General features: G+C 26.1%; 1 protein-coding gene across 1 annotated transcript in view; it reads left to right on the forward strand.

The window, feature by feature from the left end:
* LOC107167940 (uncharacterized) overlaps positions 1 to 15,524 on the forward strand; it is a 178,448-nt gene that overhangs the window by 144,725 nt on the left and 18,199 nt on the right. Inside the window, exons 8-10 of the mRNA XM_089216591.1 lie at positions 1,848 to 2,046; positions 5,537 to 5,673; positions 14,986 to 15,226. Of these exons, the coding sequence (XP_089072717.1) occupies positions 1,848 to 2,046; positions 5,537 to 5,673; positions 14,986 to 15,226 (577 nt within the window). The remainder of the gene's footprint in view (positions 1 to 1,847; positions 2,047 to 5,536; positions 5,674 to 14,985; positions 15,227 to 15,524) is intronic.

Raw genomic sequence — 15,524 nt, forward strand, 5'->3', positions numbered from 1 at the left:
AATTCCTTTCTTTAACTTCCCTTCTCGAAGTATTATTCCCGTAAGGAAATCAAGTTATGCTGCATCAAAGGACGAACTACATACTCTATTTTTTTTTACAAAAAATATTTTATATTCGATATAGAAAAATATATATAATATAGAACAAATAAATTAATAACCTTTGCCTTACAAACCGTATGTACATTTTATTTGACTATATTACATATTTGTATTATTACAAATAAAATAAAAATATTTTCATTGATATATGTAAAAACTTCAATTTCCAGTGTGTCAAAATGAATGGAATGAATAACGGGGAAAAAACCAAGCTCAAAGTCAAGTGAAATAACATAAATAATCTACGAAATAGCCCATCAACTAAAACTTACAAAATAAGATTAATAATAAAATTGGCATACTAAATACTTTCCCTCAAATGTCCAATATGCGGAACCCATGAAACAATTTAACATATAATTATATACTTAACGACAGTCATAATATGTAATGTCTCCGTTACGATTAAAAAAGAATAAAAACAAAATACCTGTAGACCAATTATATTATGAAATCATTGGACTATAAAATATCGACAAATAGAATTTTACGAATTCAATTTAGGTATTATAAAATAAAGTAAATAATTATAAATTTAGCTGATAGCCATTGTTTTTGAAGCTTAGGATTAAATAAAACAAATTGAACAAATTTGAACATATTTTTTAAGAAATTAATCATTTAAAATTATTTTAAATATTGCCACTCACATTATACAATCAAATGATTTATTTTTATTTAAATAAATACATATTTCTGTCCATTCGTAGGTAATAATCCATAATAAATAGGGATATTATGTTAGAACAATATAAATATGTATTAAAAGTTATACTGTATATAATTTACAAGCATTACAAAACATTAGGGTAAAGTTTATATAATATTATGTTGTATCTTGTACATATCATATAAATTGTATTTATTTTGGTACGTTCACAATATGGTTGACACCTGCATATTACGAAATTGCCTTCGTACTTTAAGTATTTTTGGTGGTTTATTATTTTCTAAGTTCAAGAACATAAGTTATAATAGCATACGAAAAGTTTACGTCGATGAACTTCTATTGTATGTCATTCAATTTATACTTCCTAACCTTCGCTATATTTGAACTTTTAATGTGATGTTAATTTTTTTCTTCGATGCTGTTTCAAAAATATCAAATAATATTTACATTACATAAGCACCAATAGAGTACCTATATTTTATATGAATAAGTAGCTTTGTACAATTTTAAGTTGAAAAACGTTTCACAACATCGTTTGACTTAATATTTTACGGAAAATAAATACGTAGGTAATATCGAAATAAAAAAATAACTTTAGGTATTAAGTCACATTATTTGTTGGACAATTGATAGTTAGTTTTTTATTTTATAAACCAAACCGTGACACATACCATATGTTAATAATAATTTACTTACAATTAACATGATACGAAGGTATCAATATTAATTTTTATTTACAAATTTCAATATTAGATAACTATGTAGTACCTACCTATCTTATGATCCATATAATTTGAAGTAGACATCAATCTAAATTCAGTAGTTCCTTTTTATTATTATTTATTATTTTTATCGAATTGAGTTTTTGTTACGATTATTTTTAGGGATAATGTAATATTAAACAAAAGATTAAGGTCTTCTATTTTATCCTTGTTCAGAATTATTTTAATGAGTATAAAATAAAATACTTACCACAAGTGTACATCGTATTTGTAACGATAACTAATAAAATGTGTGGTTAATTGATATTAAGTAGGTAGGTGCAAAGGAATAATATTTTATGTTTATTTTCCAGACACCAGAAATAGTGACAGACAAAGATGAATTAGTCGTGACCACAAGTATTCTAAGTTTCATACTTTGGGGTCCAAAATCTACAGTTATTAATGAAAATGACGACAACGAATCAACTTTAGTTTGTCATGCATACAATCCGGTCATCAAAACATTTAACCACCATTATGTCGAAACCAAAATAACATTGGATGTTCAATGTAAGTTATTAATAACATATTATGTAAAGTACATATAAATAATGTATGTATAAAATTTATACTATAAATAGTATCTATAGGTAACATAGTATTTACCTAACAAAATATAAAATACATATCATTTAAGAATTAGTTTAAATGTGATGATATAAATATGGAATAGATAATTATGTAATTGTACGCGTAATTTAAAGCTATATTTTTTTGAAAAATTTTTTAAAATTTTCTCTATCATCAAAAAATCAATGCTCAAACATTTTTATTTTAAGCTAACTACCAATCTATAGTTATAATGATTATTTTTAAACAGGGTTGAATCACCAAACATGCTTATTCCATTTTTTTCATTTAACAACGAATTTCGTTCAAAGATCATATTTTCTATTTTTGGACTAATTAAGGATGAGTGTTCCGCAGTGATACAAATAATTTCAAATTTAGAATTCCTCTTTTTACTGTTAGTTATTTTGGCTTGGCCGAAAATTTTTCTGGATATGTTGATATAATAAAATCGAAATTCCAACGATTAGTTTTTCAGACATCAGTATTTTTTATGATAAATTGTACCTTTTTGTATAAATTATAAATACTGATAGATTAATATAAATTACTAAATTATTTTGGTTACCATTTCCACCATACGTATATCTGCCAACTCCATTATCGTAGACTTATTATCCTTTGTGGTGATTTTAAACTACACCCAAAGTACAGGGTATATACAAAATCACAGATGTAAGCTGCACACAAATTTTTATCTAGTGTATAAAAATGACATGTAAACTCCTCCAGGTTAAAATTTTAAAATTGAATAACTATACATAACCCATATATTATTATAAAATTAAACAACATTTTAAAATTACTAATCCAAAATTTAATCTCTAATTTATACTTAAATCGTTTATTGTTACAGTCATATAATATGAATAATTAATATAATTCAAATTCGAATTCAAAAATTATATATAATTTTAAAAAGTACAATACCTATTAGGGAAAAATGTAATAACATATTTTTGATACATATTCATTAATTATAATTTGACCAATGGCTATTATGTATTTTATTGATTGAATGTTTTAACAGGCCCTTTTTTATATGTACACTGCTTCACACAATATGCACCACAAATGTACAAGTGTGCGCTACGGTATACAAAACAAAAATTACATAATATGCTAGCTAATAGAAAATATGAGAATTTTTTCGTTTGATTTGATTGCACTGTTAAGTTCTAATACTTATAAATATGTATATACAGGGTGTTCCGAGAGGATTTACCTATTGCGATATCTCACGAAATAATTGAGATATAAAAATTCTGGTTTTATAATAAGATTCACAGGGATAAGAACTACAATAATTTAGTTTAAAAATTTATTTTAATGTTTTTGTAAAAAATTTAAAAAATATATTTTTACATTTAATTATTTCCAAAAAAATTAAAGATAGACATTTTGTTGTGTTTATTTTTCTGAAAATATTGACGTTTCAAAATTTTATTTCCATTAATTTCCTGATTTTTTATATTTTTTTCTAGTTTTGATGAAATAAAATTTGATTATAAATTTAATATTTATAATTTTATTATTAGGAACACGGAGAGTACCTATTCGACCGCCTGGAAATGCGCGCGGCGCGGCGGGTCACAATAAGTTTGATAACATTATGGTGTTAAATAATTCGCGATTTTTCTCAAAACTAAAAAAAAATATTAAAAATCAGGAGATTAATGAATATAAAATTTTGAAACGTCAATATTTTCAGAAAAATAAACTCTACAAAATGGCTATCTTTAATTTTTATTGGAAATAATTAAATGTAAAAATATATTTTTTAACTTTTTTACTAAAACATTAAAATATGGAAAAATTGTAGTTCTTATCCCTGTAAGTTGTATTACCAAACCAGAATTTCGACATCACCATCATTTCGAGAGATATCGCTATGTGTAAATCCTCGTTAGACACCCTGTATATTATATTATATACATTATGATAAATTTGCTTTTTCTAAGATAGTTGTGCATATAATTTTTGTTTAAAGCAGTAAAATTAAGCGTGCAGTCTGAAATTTTACAAATAATAAGGCCTGTGTTCTAAATATTTTTACAAAAATAGTATGATCATTTAGGACAAAAATAAAATGTCTGTGATATAATTGAATAATTACACAATGATAGAGACTTTAATGAGCTAAAAGTTTTGTATAATTTACAAACTGGATACAGCTTAATTTATACCTTTTTAAAATGGATTAAAAATCAGGAACAGCTTAAGAACATTACACATTTTTAACATAATTAAAAATTTAGCCACAATTTACGTATGCGCAACCTTATTAGTTATTACATAAATTTAAATAATTCAAAAACTATTCGTTCGTATTTTGATTTTGATTTTGATGTCAAAATTTTGACGACTCCAGAAAAATGATCCAAAAAATAATTTATGGTAAACAATAGGGCAGATGTATTTTGAATAATAGAAGTATTTTTCATCACAGGGCACTTCGTAAATATTACGAAAATTCGCAAGAAGTTTAAAATATTTTGGTTTTCGAATGTATTTCAAAATTTAAAAAATTAGAATATTTATAAAGTTGTTATGAAAAAAAACGGGGTGAGCATGATGGTCAATCGTCCTATTTAATTAAGTAATCTTTTTTTTATATTCCAAGAAAATAATAATTGACGTTATCCTCAGAATTTAATATCAAATAGCAAATGTAATTTAAAAATTCAATAGAGATACAAATAAATATATTCATAAGTAAAAAACGAAAGACGTGTATGCTGTAGGCACTAATTATAATATGAGGTATAAGGTTAGTCTCTATCTCAGTTACTTATAATGATGTGTATTGTACTTGGATTTATGATTTATGATTTATCCACAACTCACTATAACTTGCACAATATTGGGGTTTCTAATATTTTGAAGAAACATCGTCTTACTGATTATGTGTCCCTGATATCCTAATAAATACCAGGTAATAAATATGTGATGTACACATCATATTCATTGAAAGCATCTGGTCTGTTAGTTAAAAAAACAATATTGATCCGAGGCCATAGTCTCAAGATTATTATTTTTTACACCCAAAATATTCATGTTTCTAAGATAATATTCCTATCTTCAATATGTGCATATTATAGTATAACATCTAAAATAATATGTAAATATGCTTTTAGTTTAGGAAATGTTATGTTAATAAGCAAAAGAACAAGTATATTAATGATTATAGTCTTTTGCTTTCATAATTTCAATCGGTTATATACAACTAATGTAGCATTTTATGTATATTACCTATTAGTAGAATAGCAAAACTTCATATATTTTTTTTTTTTTTATAATATAGTTAATTATATTAAAAACAAATAATAAATGAAATACCTATACATTTTCATTAAAATATGTTATTCGCGCATTTATAACATCATTATTATATATTTGTTGTTTTATAATTTCATGTTATTTTTTCAAGACCCTCCAATAGTAGAGTTACGATTTGGAAATCGTATGCTGGACACCGGTAGTATTGGTCCTGGAGATGACGTGTATTTCGAATGTGCGGCTCGAGCCAATCCGTCAACTACCATCCGTTACAGTTGGTACCATAACGTGAGTAATCGATCTTTCTGGTGTTCATTTGAATTGTTTGTTTCGATGTCGTATATATTTTAGAAATAAAGTACAAATGTGTTAATAATAACATAATATCTTCAGCTTCTTACGAAATTGTGCAATAAAATATTTCTGTTTTATACACTCGCATGTAAGCTTTTTAAACTCAATTTAAAATTAAATATAGGTGCAGAATTGTGTGCATGTTTTAAATCGACGACTGTGGATTAGTTTAAATATAGTTGAATTAATTTTTTTCTGAAAATTGAGACTATATACATCATTAGTATTTCATGCAGGCACGTATTAGTGACAATAATAATTATTACTAACATATTGAATTTTATTGCGTTCCGAATAAAAAATTAAACATTTATACACTTTTCAAGTTTAAAAATATGTTTCAAAAAAGGTACAATAAATAAAATAAATAATATTAAATATAAATTAAAATTTAGATAATTATTTCTAATTTCAAAGTTTGAACTGTTATATTGAAAAAGAGTTCACTCTGTATTACAAAGTTTAAGTTATCATTCAAAGTTTGTGTAAGTACTAATTAAATAACCAAGAATTTGAAATTCCTATAAATATATTCAGTATTCGTCATTGTTAGAATGTGAAACAACATTAATCATAGATTACAATTTTAAGTAATGGAAACATTGAATTATAAATTGTACCAAGGTGAAAAAAAAATAACATTGATGAGAGATTTATACATTTTTATATAATTTAAATACATTAACGGTCCGTGATTATGTATTTCAGAACTATGAATAACTATTTAGGCACTACAATTTAATTTGTATGTTGTGATAGCTTAAATCTTCAAGTAGACATACAAAAAAAAATGTGTGATAAATAAATTAAAACCTTAAATAAATTAAAATACACCCCATATATTATATTTGACATAAAAATATCCAAATATTGTATTTTTAAATCAAAACATAATAATCAGAAAAAAGAATCATAATGCTATATTAGTCAATAGATTATCTGTAAAAATTAATGATAATGGATGTATTGTTTTTTTTTAAAAAAGAACTACGCCTGTTATTAACACGTGAATGCTAAAAATATGGGGTTGAAATATGATTTAAAGGGTATGAAAAAACGGATGTTCTCAAACACAAGTATTATTATTTTTCCATGCACACACCGCGTCGTCCCGTCTAGGTCCTATCGTTGTCGGGAGATTTATTATTTATACCGTAAGAGTAATTTTGTAGTTGTCATCTTTACTATATACTAACAATAATTCTCGGGTGGTAGATTTGAAAAGTATCATTTACAAATGAAAAACATATTATAGAACCATCATCCCATATTATACTATAGGTATGTATTATCGTGAATACACTTGTCTCCCTATTTTTTTTATACATAGTTTCTACTATGGACCAAAATGGTAGAGGGAAATAACAAATCACATACTTCGCATTGATAAATAATATAAAAGTATACACTTAAACAATCACGGTAGGTATAAAAATTGACACACGCTATTCATATAGTGCCTGCCTATATAGGTGTAATGTGTATACTATATACTTACGTGTGACCTATATTGATACAAAAGAGACAACAACGTGATCACCGCGGATAAAAAAATAAAAATAATACAAAACCCTCAATTGTGTATTTGTGTGAAACCTTAAATAACACTATATACACCTAATAAACTGAGCTCCTGATGATTTATTGTTTCTTCGAAATGTAAACAAATAAAATAACACTTTATCGCATGACTGAAAATAAATGAGTTAGGTACATGTTTACACAGACACCAACAAGTATCTATTATACATTTATGCGGTTGAAAAACATTAACTTTTAAATTGACAAGTTACTTTTTCCCCTAATGACTTTTACATTTAAGTATCGTTACTGCGTACTAATATTGAGAATTATAGAAACATATTTAGTTCCTGTTACGTGGTTTTCGAACATTCAAATGCAGCTTTTTTGAAAAATTATAATTTAAGTTTTAACCAAATTTTCACAATATGAGATCCTACTAAGTAATAATACTTAAAGTCTTAAACTTAATAAGTGCCTTAATTAATGTAATCTGTAACATATTATTAAGACAGTACTTGTAAAATAGTTCCTTTTTTCTATTAATTATTACAAAATGATTACATTTTATTTTAACAATTATTCGAAGTTCACAAGTTGATTAAAGATAATATACACTTCAGCCTTTAGTCACATACTTATACTGATTAAATCAGAGATAAGACAAATTATTAGTGATAAAAATACTACTAAAATATGTGGTTAGATTACCTAGTTCAACTTTATTCAATACTTGATAAGTATTTGTATGGTAATAAATTACAGTTTTAAATTATGTAAAAAGAATTATAGATAACTATTAATTCATTGCTTTATAATAATATATATTTATTGCTATAAATAGTAACTTAGATAAATTCAAATATCCAAATGCCTTTTTTTAAATTTATTTTTCAACAAATAGCCCGAGAAAGTTAATATTTTTGTCATGAAAATAAAAACTCGACGAATTACACTTTTTTTATAACTTTTAAATAATTTTAGTTATATCAACAGTCAAGTCTAAGATAATTTATTAGGTACCTACTCCGTTCACAAATTGAGTAGGGAGGTAACTAATTTGTTTTACTTTATTGGTTTCCACTATGGTGAGACACAGTGGCGTACCAAAGAAATTATTCATTGTGGAAGGGTAGTTTAAGTATAGTAAATAATGAAAATTAGATACCGAAATAATTTTATGTTCTAAGCGAAGCATTGAATATAAGCATCGATATTTTTTTACATTGATATTTCAGTATGAAATTTACTACCGATAAGAGTACCTATAGCTAGGGTACACCAAAAATACCAATGAACCGATATATGTACAGTCGATTATCTTAAAATTTCAGCTATACAATTGTATGGTATATTCAAATAATTAAAGTAATACCAACTATATATTTTTATGTGTGAATCTGATTAACGTCTGGTCCTTGTGAGCAATCATCATTAAAAATAATCACATATCATCACTAATACAATTTAATTTACTTATCATACAATTAATAAAAAACTACAACCATAGCTTCATTATTTTGAGTATTTATTTATTTTATAAATAATTTATAAACATTAAGTTTAAAAGTCAAAAATTCATATTTTATGTAATCATTTCAAAACAAATTAATAGTTCATAGATCAAAATATAAGTTCTTCTGCGTGCTCTGTTGCTAGAGATGATCTATGATCGGTACTATTACCAGTACAACTGAACACACGTTAACTTGAAACACTAGTACCTTTTACGTATAAATATTTTTAGCAAGTATGGTCAAAATTGGAAATTTATTTTGATACACTTTCCACCACTTTAAAGAATCTGAATCGTAATTTATAGGATCTATGTCAAGATATTTATTGAATTCGACCGAGTTTAGATCATGGCATTGGTTGGCGTTGACTATTGAAACTTCCATTGACAAAAACGCTGCCAAACCTATATAAGACAATACCTATATAATAAGTATATATTATAACTTAAGTGTTTGTACATTATTAGCGTCCAATGGTGTTCATTTCAAATTTTATGTGGATTAAACCAGTGTGTTTCCCAACCTTTAGTTACTCAACGCCCATTTTATATTTTAAAAATCTCAACTCCCCCCCCCCTAATACATGGTTTAAACCATCAATTACTGTGAGTCAATAAATTTGGAATTATATCTAGGATCCAACATAACCACAACTTGTGACTTTTCAATTTTTGATAAGTGTGTTAGTATTGCTTTGTAAGTGGACCCAAAATTTTGTTTTTTTAATGTGATAACTAATATGTTCTAATATTGTTAATGTTTATAAAAAAATAAATATAAATTGTTTTGAGTTTCTTAATCAATTCTTTCTGTCACAGTCTGAAAACTAGAATTTGTAGTACCAAAATCAAAAATTGAGATATCACATTCTGTTTCTGTAGATAAAAATTGTTAACTACATTCAGCTTCTTAAAATATTTGATTTAAGCTACAAGTGAATGAAGAAGATTTCAAACATAAAACGTTATTTTTTTAAACAAGAATATACCGACAAAAATCCTGAAGCACGAGGACTCCCGGGTTTGGTGCCTTGCGGCTACAAGCAGTTACTACTTTATCAGCTCACATATGTTCACCAATTTGTTGAAGAAGTTTTAAAATTGTACATATTAAATTTAAAAATGCTCGTTCATCATTATTTGGAAACAGTTTTAGAGTCTTGGAATTTAAACTAATTTCATATAAAACCGTGGTAAATGATGGTCTTTTACTAACTCAAGTGCTGGCAAGTAAAATCACCATCGAGTCTCACAAGCATCTGGGATTACTATAATTGAAAGTTTACGGTTTTTTTGTGCTTTTTTTAAAGCAACCAATGCACATTTTTTTTAAATTTTGATCACATGATTTATCATATAATTTATCGGTTTAAACTTTAGAACAGCCAAAACATCATTGTTCAAAGTATGCCAAAGTAGCTAACATGAAATAAGTTCAAAAGTTGTACTGGTTTAATCATGTTAGTACCATTATCAGTGATAACACCTGAAATTTCTTAAAAGCGAAATTTTCTCGTCTTTATAATAATAGGTAAGTACAATTTCCTTTGCATTACTTGCTGTATGATCAATGTCCAAGCTTATATATCTAAGGTAAAACTTCCAATCATCATTAGTTCACAAGTTTGACTTGGCTTAAGTATAAGAGACATATTTTTTTGCCATACAAACATTTTCATCTCCGTTATTATGTTCTTCGGTATCATTGGACATGTTAGAACCAATATTAATGTGTAGGTAAAACTTCATCAACTCTGGACTAAGATCCGTTTTCATGTCTATAATTATGGAAAGGTGTTTAGAAAGAAAAAATTATAGGGAAAAGCCATTTCTTATTTTCCTGTATGCTGACATAATTTTTTTTATTTTTTATTAAAATAAACGTGTTCTTAATTAATATTGAAAACTTTTTAGCAATTAAAATATTAAAACAATCCGATCAACATAAAGAAAAATAATAATTATTATTTCTTGAAAAATATTTAATCGATCCCTTTGCCTTAAATGAACTAGAGAATATAATATGGGGAATTAATATATAATTTAAGTAATAAGGTAGGTAATGATACTTAATCGTGTTAAAATTACTAAGCATTACTTTCTTACTCTTTTGTATTTGGCACTTTTTGGTGGATATACTCTAAGTAATGCTTTGGGTGTCGAAATTGTAAATGTCTACTTAGGTTACGTCTTGTGTTTCTACCTTTTGCTTCAAAATGACGATGATATTTGTTACATGTGCTGGTACTTTTAACTATCTTGTTAAAAAAGTTTCAAACTGGAGATTGTTTACCCATTATTTAGTAACATATTAAATATATACATATATAGTATGTAATATTTATATATTAATTAGGGATGAAGCTAATAACTTTCACTTTTGAATTCAAATACGAATTCATAAAAATGCTCTCTGCCGTAACCCACTTGAGAGTTGAGACTATAGGAGGAACGCGTACCGGCGTACCTCAAAGGATTAATACTGTGACAGTGTGATAACTGACGAACGATTGTTGATGATATTCTTGTGAATTGCATAGTAATATATTTTATCATCAATTTATATACAAACTAACCAGTGCAACACTCGACAAAATTAAGAAAATACAACACGGTATATTGATATTTTAGATATTTTAGATATATTTATTATTTAGTATACCTATAATATACTATAATACAAATTACAAAGTCTAATATATCTATATAATATGTTATTTACTTATTAATTATTATTTATATATAGTGATATCTACTATAGTATTTTCCCATTGGAAATTGTATATAATTTAAAAATAGATTGAAATATTAAAGAATTAATTTCATTATAATATAGTTGATATAGGTACTATGTTCGATGTTTCAGTTTTTTCGATATGTTCAATTTTTTTATGTTTCAGTATTATCGGGTAATTCGATAATTTCTGGATACAATTTTTTTTTTAAAAGGTAACGTATTCTATGCATGGTATATCGGTATTACTGTCACTCTTAATTGAATGCATTGATTTTACAAAGAATTGAGTTTTTATAAATTTTTATGTCCAGTCGTCACCTTTTAGGACAGTTAAAATAGTTCAGCATTTTATTTTATCATATTATTAACTAACATTTTTTTACTATAAAGTCATAAAAACAATAAAACTAACATTTATTTCCAATATATATAATATTGTTTTAATTTTTCATAAATTTGATAATTATATTTTTTTATATCATGACAATAATTAAAAATATAATTTTATACATGAGACGTCTGTATAGTTAGCATAATATGCGTGTCATTTGATCAAACAACTTACATTGTACATTTTGATGCATAATATGAACCTTTTTTCTCAATTTCTGATTTCATTATAAATTTTTTGTTCTTCATCATGTGTATGATTCAAGGTCATATGCCCAAACCCTAACAGAAATTTTAATTTTTAATTTTAATTTTTTGAGGGGGGAGGATTGGCAGTTTCTCTATCCCCTAGATATGCCACTGTTGTGCATGACCTGTGAATGAGGTCTGGACACGCCTATGGTAGTAAGTATTATAATTATTAGAACTTCTATATTATATTTAATATCTATCAGTAATTAAGATCATAAATATTCGTATATATTTCTTATTCCTACAATGAACAGGTAATTAATTATTAGAATATTTGTTCTTAAATATGAAGACTTAAATTCAATCTAGGCTGCAATATCGCCTGCTAGAAACTAGAAAGTAGTGTCAGTGTTAGTGAAACATGTTTTAGAAAATATTTTTATAGGATTTAAATAAACTATTCAATGATATAGGTACCTATGCTTAATGATACTTAAAAAAAAAATTCAAAATATTTACTTTGAAGTACACCGACACATAATTAGCAGATTACAATACTTGAGACTAATTATTAGTAATCATATATTTTAGGGGTGTGGTACATAAGGCCGAATCTCACTAAGCCGAATATCAAAGAGCCGACTTCATTTGGCCGAATTTCATCCAGCTGGCAAAGATCCAAATTTATAATATTGAAAAATAAATAAATCAATTGTTTATAATATGTATTGTATTAATGTATTAAAATGTATATAATAATAATGTCACATTATATACACACATTATTAATGTGTGTATAAAATAATAAAATGAATGTAGATAAAAAATTTTTTTTATTTGAATTGTAGGATATTCCTTTAAAAAATCGATAGTATTTCTATTATTTTTAAATTCAATAACATTTTGTATTTGAAGTTGTCGTTTTATATTTGTAACTCATCTTTTGGTCAAAATTTAGAGTCCTGGCAAAAGCGTTGGAAAATTTTGGTAGGCACTGAACAGAAATTTATCGTTTAATCATTGAAATGCGTAAAGAGCAACAAAATACTTTAGGTAAATATTGTACTTATTTTTATTCTTAAAAAATTAATTTCAAGTAAGACATAATAATTCATATTTATAGGTCAATAAAAAATTGTATCTGGAAATCAAAAACCAAAACCTAAATTAGCAAATAAAAGGCGATAACTTCAAATAAATATTGATAATGATATTTATTATATAAATGCCATCAATTTTTCAAAAGGAATTTCCTACAATTTAAATTCTATTTTTTTTTTATCGTCATTAATTTTATTATTTTATACACATATTATTACTATATACATTTTAATACATATTATAAACAAAAATGCATTTATTTATTTTTCAATATTATAAATTCAGCCCTTTGGCAGCTATATGAAATTCTGACTCTCGATTATTTCGGCTAGATGAAATTCGGTCAAATGGAGTCGGCTCTTCGGTATTCGGCTAATTTGATTCAGCCCATTGTCCGTCACACATATTTTAGGAATATCTTATAGTAGGTATTATACTGTAAATAATAATTTAATGTAGTTACCTATACGTAATATAACTCACAGTAAGTGTCCTAGACTTTGAGGATATATAATTATAAACAAATAAAATATATACTTAGATATTTTGCAACGAATGTTATTTATAATACATATCTTAAATTAAACACCGTTTGCAGGTATCTGCATAATTATTAATATATAGTACTTGACCAAACATCGTTATGCCTTGTGCACATTTTAGATTTAACAGGAAGAATTTTGGTATAAAAGATTATTGACTTATTGGGTTATTCTCACAACCTCCAAAACAGTGAGCTATTCACTATTTCACACTCAATTTCGTTACATATCTTACATCATAACTTTATGAGTCATGAACTTACAACAATCAATTTCTTTAAAAGGACATTATCAAATATCGGAGTTAATGATTATACAAACCTATTCAATAGTTATTAGTTGCTAACGATTTATTTAATCATATAATAAAATGTAATAAATTATTTGAATTAATTTGACATTTTGACAGGTACCATAACCATACTATCTATCTGCTGAATAATTGAAATTATATCAACTCATGAATAGAGTTTAATAACTAAATCCATGAAATCTTATGCAATTATATCTAAATAGATAAATGAATAACCAACAATCCAAACCAATTAATATACAAAACAATCAGTAATTATTTAATATTATTATGGTTTCAAAACAGCTGTAAAATTCATACGTTTTCATTTCATTAACTAATTCTTAATAATGTTTTTCATGATTTCGTCTTATACCATACAATTAGCCAATCAATTTGTCCGTTCATACTTTTATTCGAATAATTTATTCATGTCAATGACGGTTATTTGTAGGCGATAATCAATGCATATTATTAGTTTATGCTACCCAACACTATTGTATATATGACGTAATGGTGGATTTGCATAGAGTTGAGATTATTAGTAATCAATAAATTATTGCGTCCGCCATACTGTACCTATATATTCATCGAAATTCGAGAAAATGCTTGAGTCTGCAGCTTGACGCAATCAAATATGTGATGGTAGTTGTGGTACTTACCTATAAACCATTAACGTAGTAGCGTATTATTCGGTGCACGAGAGGCGATGTAATCGATGGCCATATGTATATTGTTACCTATACATATACATGAAATATGTCAAACCACTCTTAAAGTGAATTGCTTTAAAATGTATTCTAACACGATAATAATTCAGATCTAATTTGTTTTCACTCGTCGTTCACATGTATTCGTGGCCAACAACCACTTTTTGCACTATTTAGAGCTAATTACACACATTATATTATAAATTATGTGAGTACACGATGTACCCCTTTTAATTGCAACGTAGGGTGTTCGGCTGACGCAAGAGACGGAGAAAAGAAGGACGGACGACGGAGAAAAAAGGGGTGACAGGAGAAACAGCAGACTGGCTGGCCGAGTTATACAGTACAGCCAGTTGGGTAGTTTGGTTTTGCAGTCCGTGAATACCGCTGCAGCGGGAAAATATTCGTGCCAAGCGACAAACGGAATCGATGACGATATCAATGACAACAAAACGACTAGCAATACAGTTCGGTTGTACGTGAAACGTGAGTACAATGTTATTATTATTATTAACATATTTTGATATTTAAGACATATTCATTAAAAAAATACCTCACAATCAACTACTATGAGATCAACACGAATAGTTCGTAATTATATTTATATATATAATGTTTTATATATTTACCTTTGGTTAATATTGTCAGTTTTAGTATATATTGAACACAAAATATGTAAAAACAACCAAAAAAAGTAAAGATATCAAAATAAGCTTTAGGAAATGAAAAGTAATTCAGTGTTCAACATTACATGTATAGTTATTATACGAACATTAATTGTCAT

This window comes from Diuraphis noxia, unplaced genomic scaffold (assembly GCF_037042655.1).
Source record: "Diuraphis noxia isolate RWA-SAM2 unplaced genomic scaffold, SU_Dnox_SAM2 contig0001, whole genome shotgun sequence".
NCBI lineage: Eukaryota > Metazoa > Arthropoda > Insecta > Hemiptera > Aphididae > Diuraphis > Diuraphis noxia.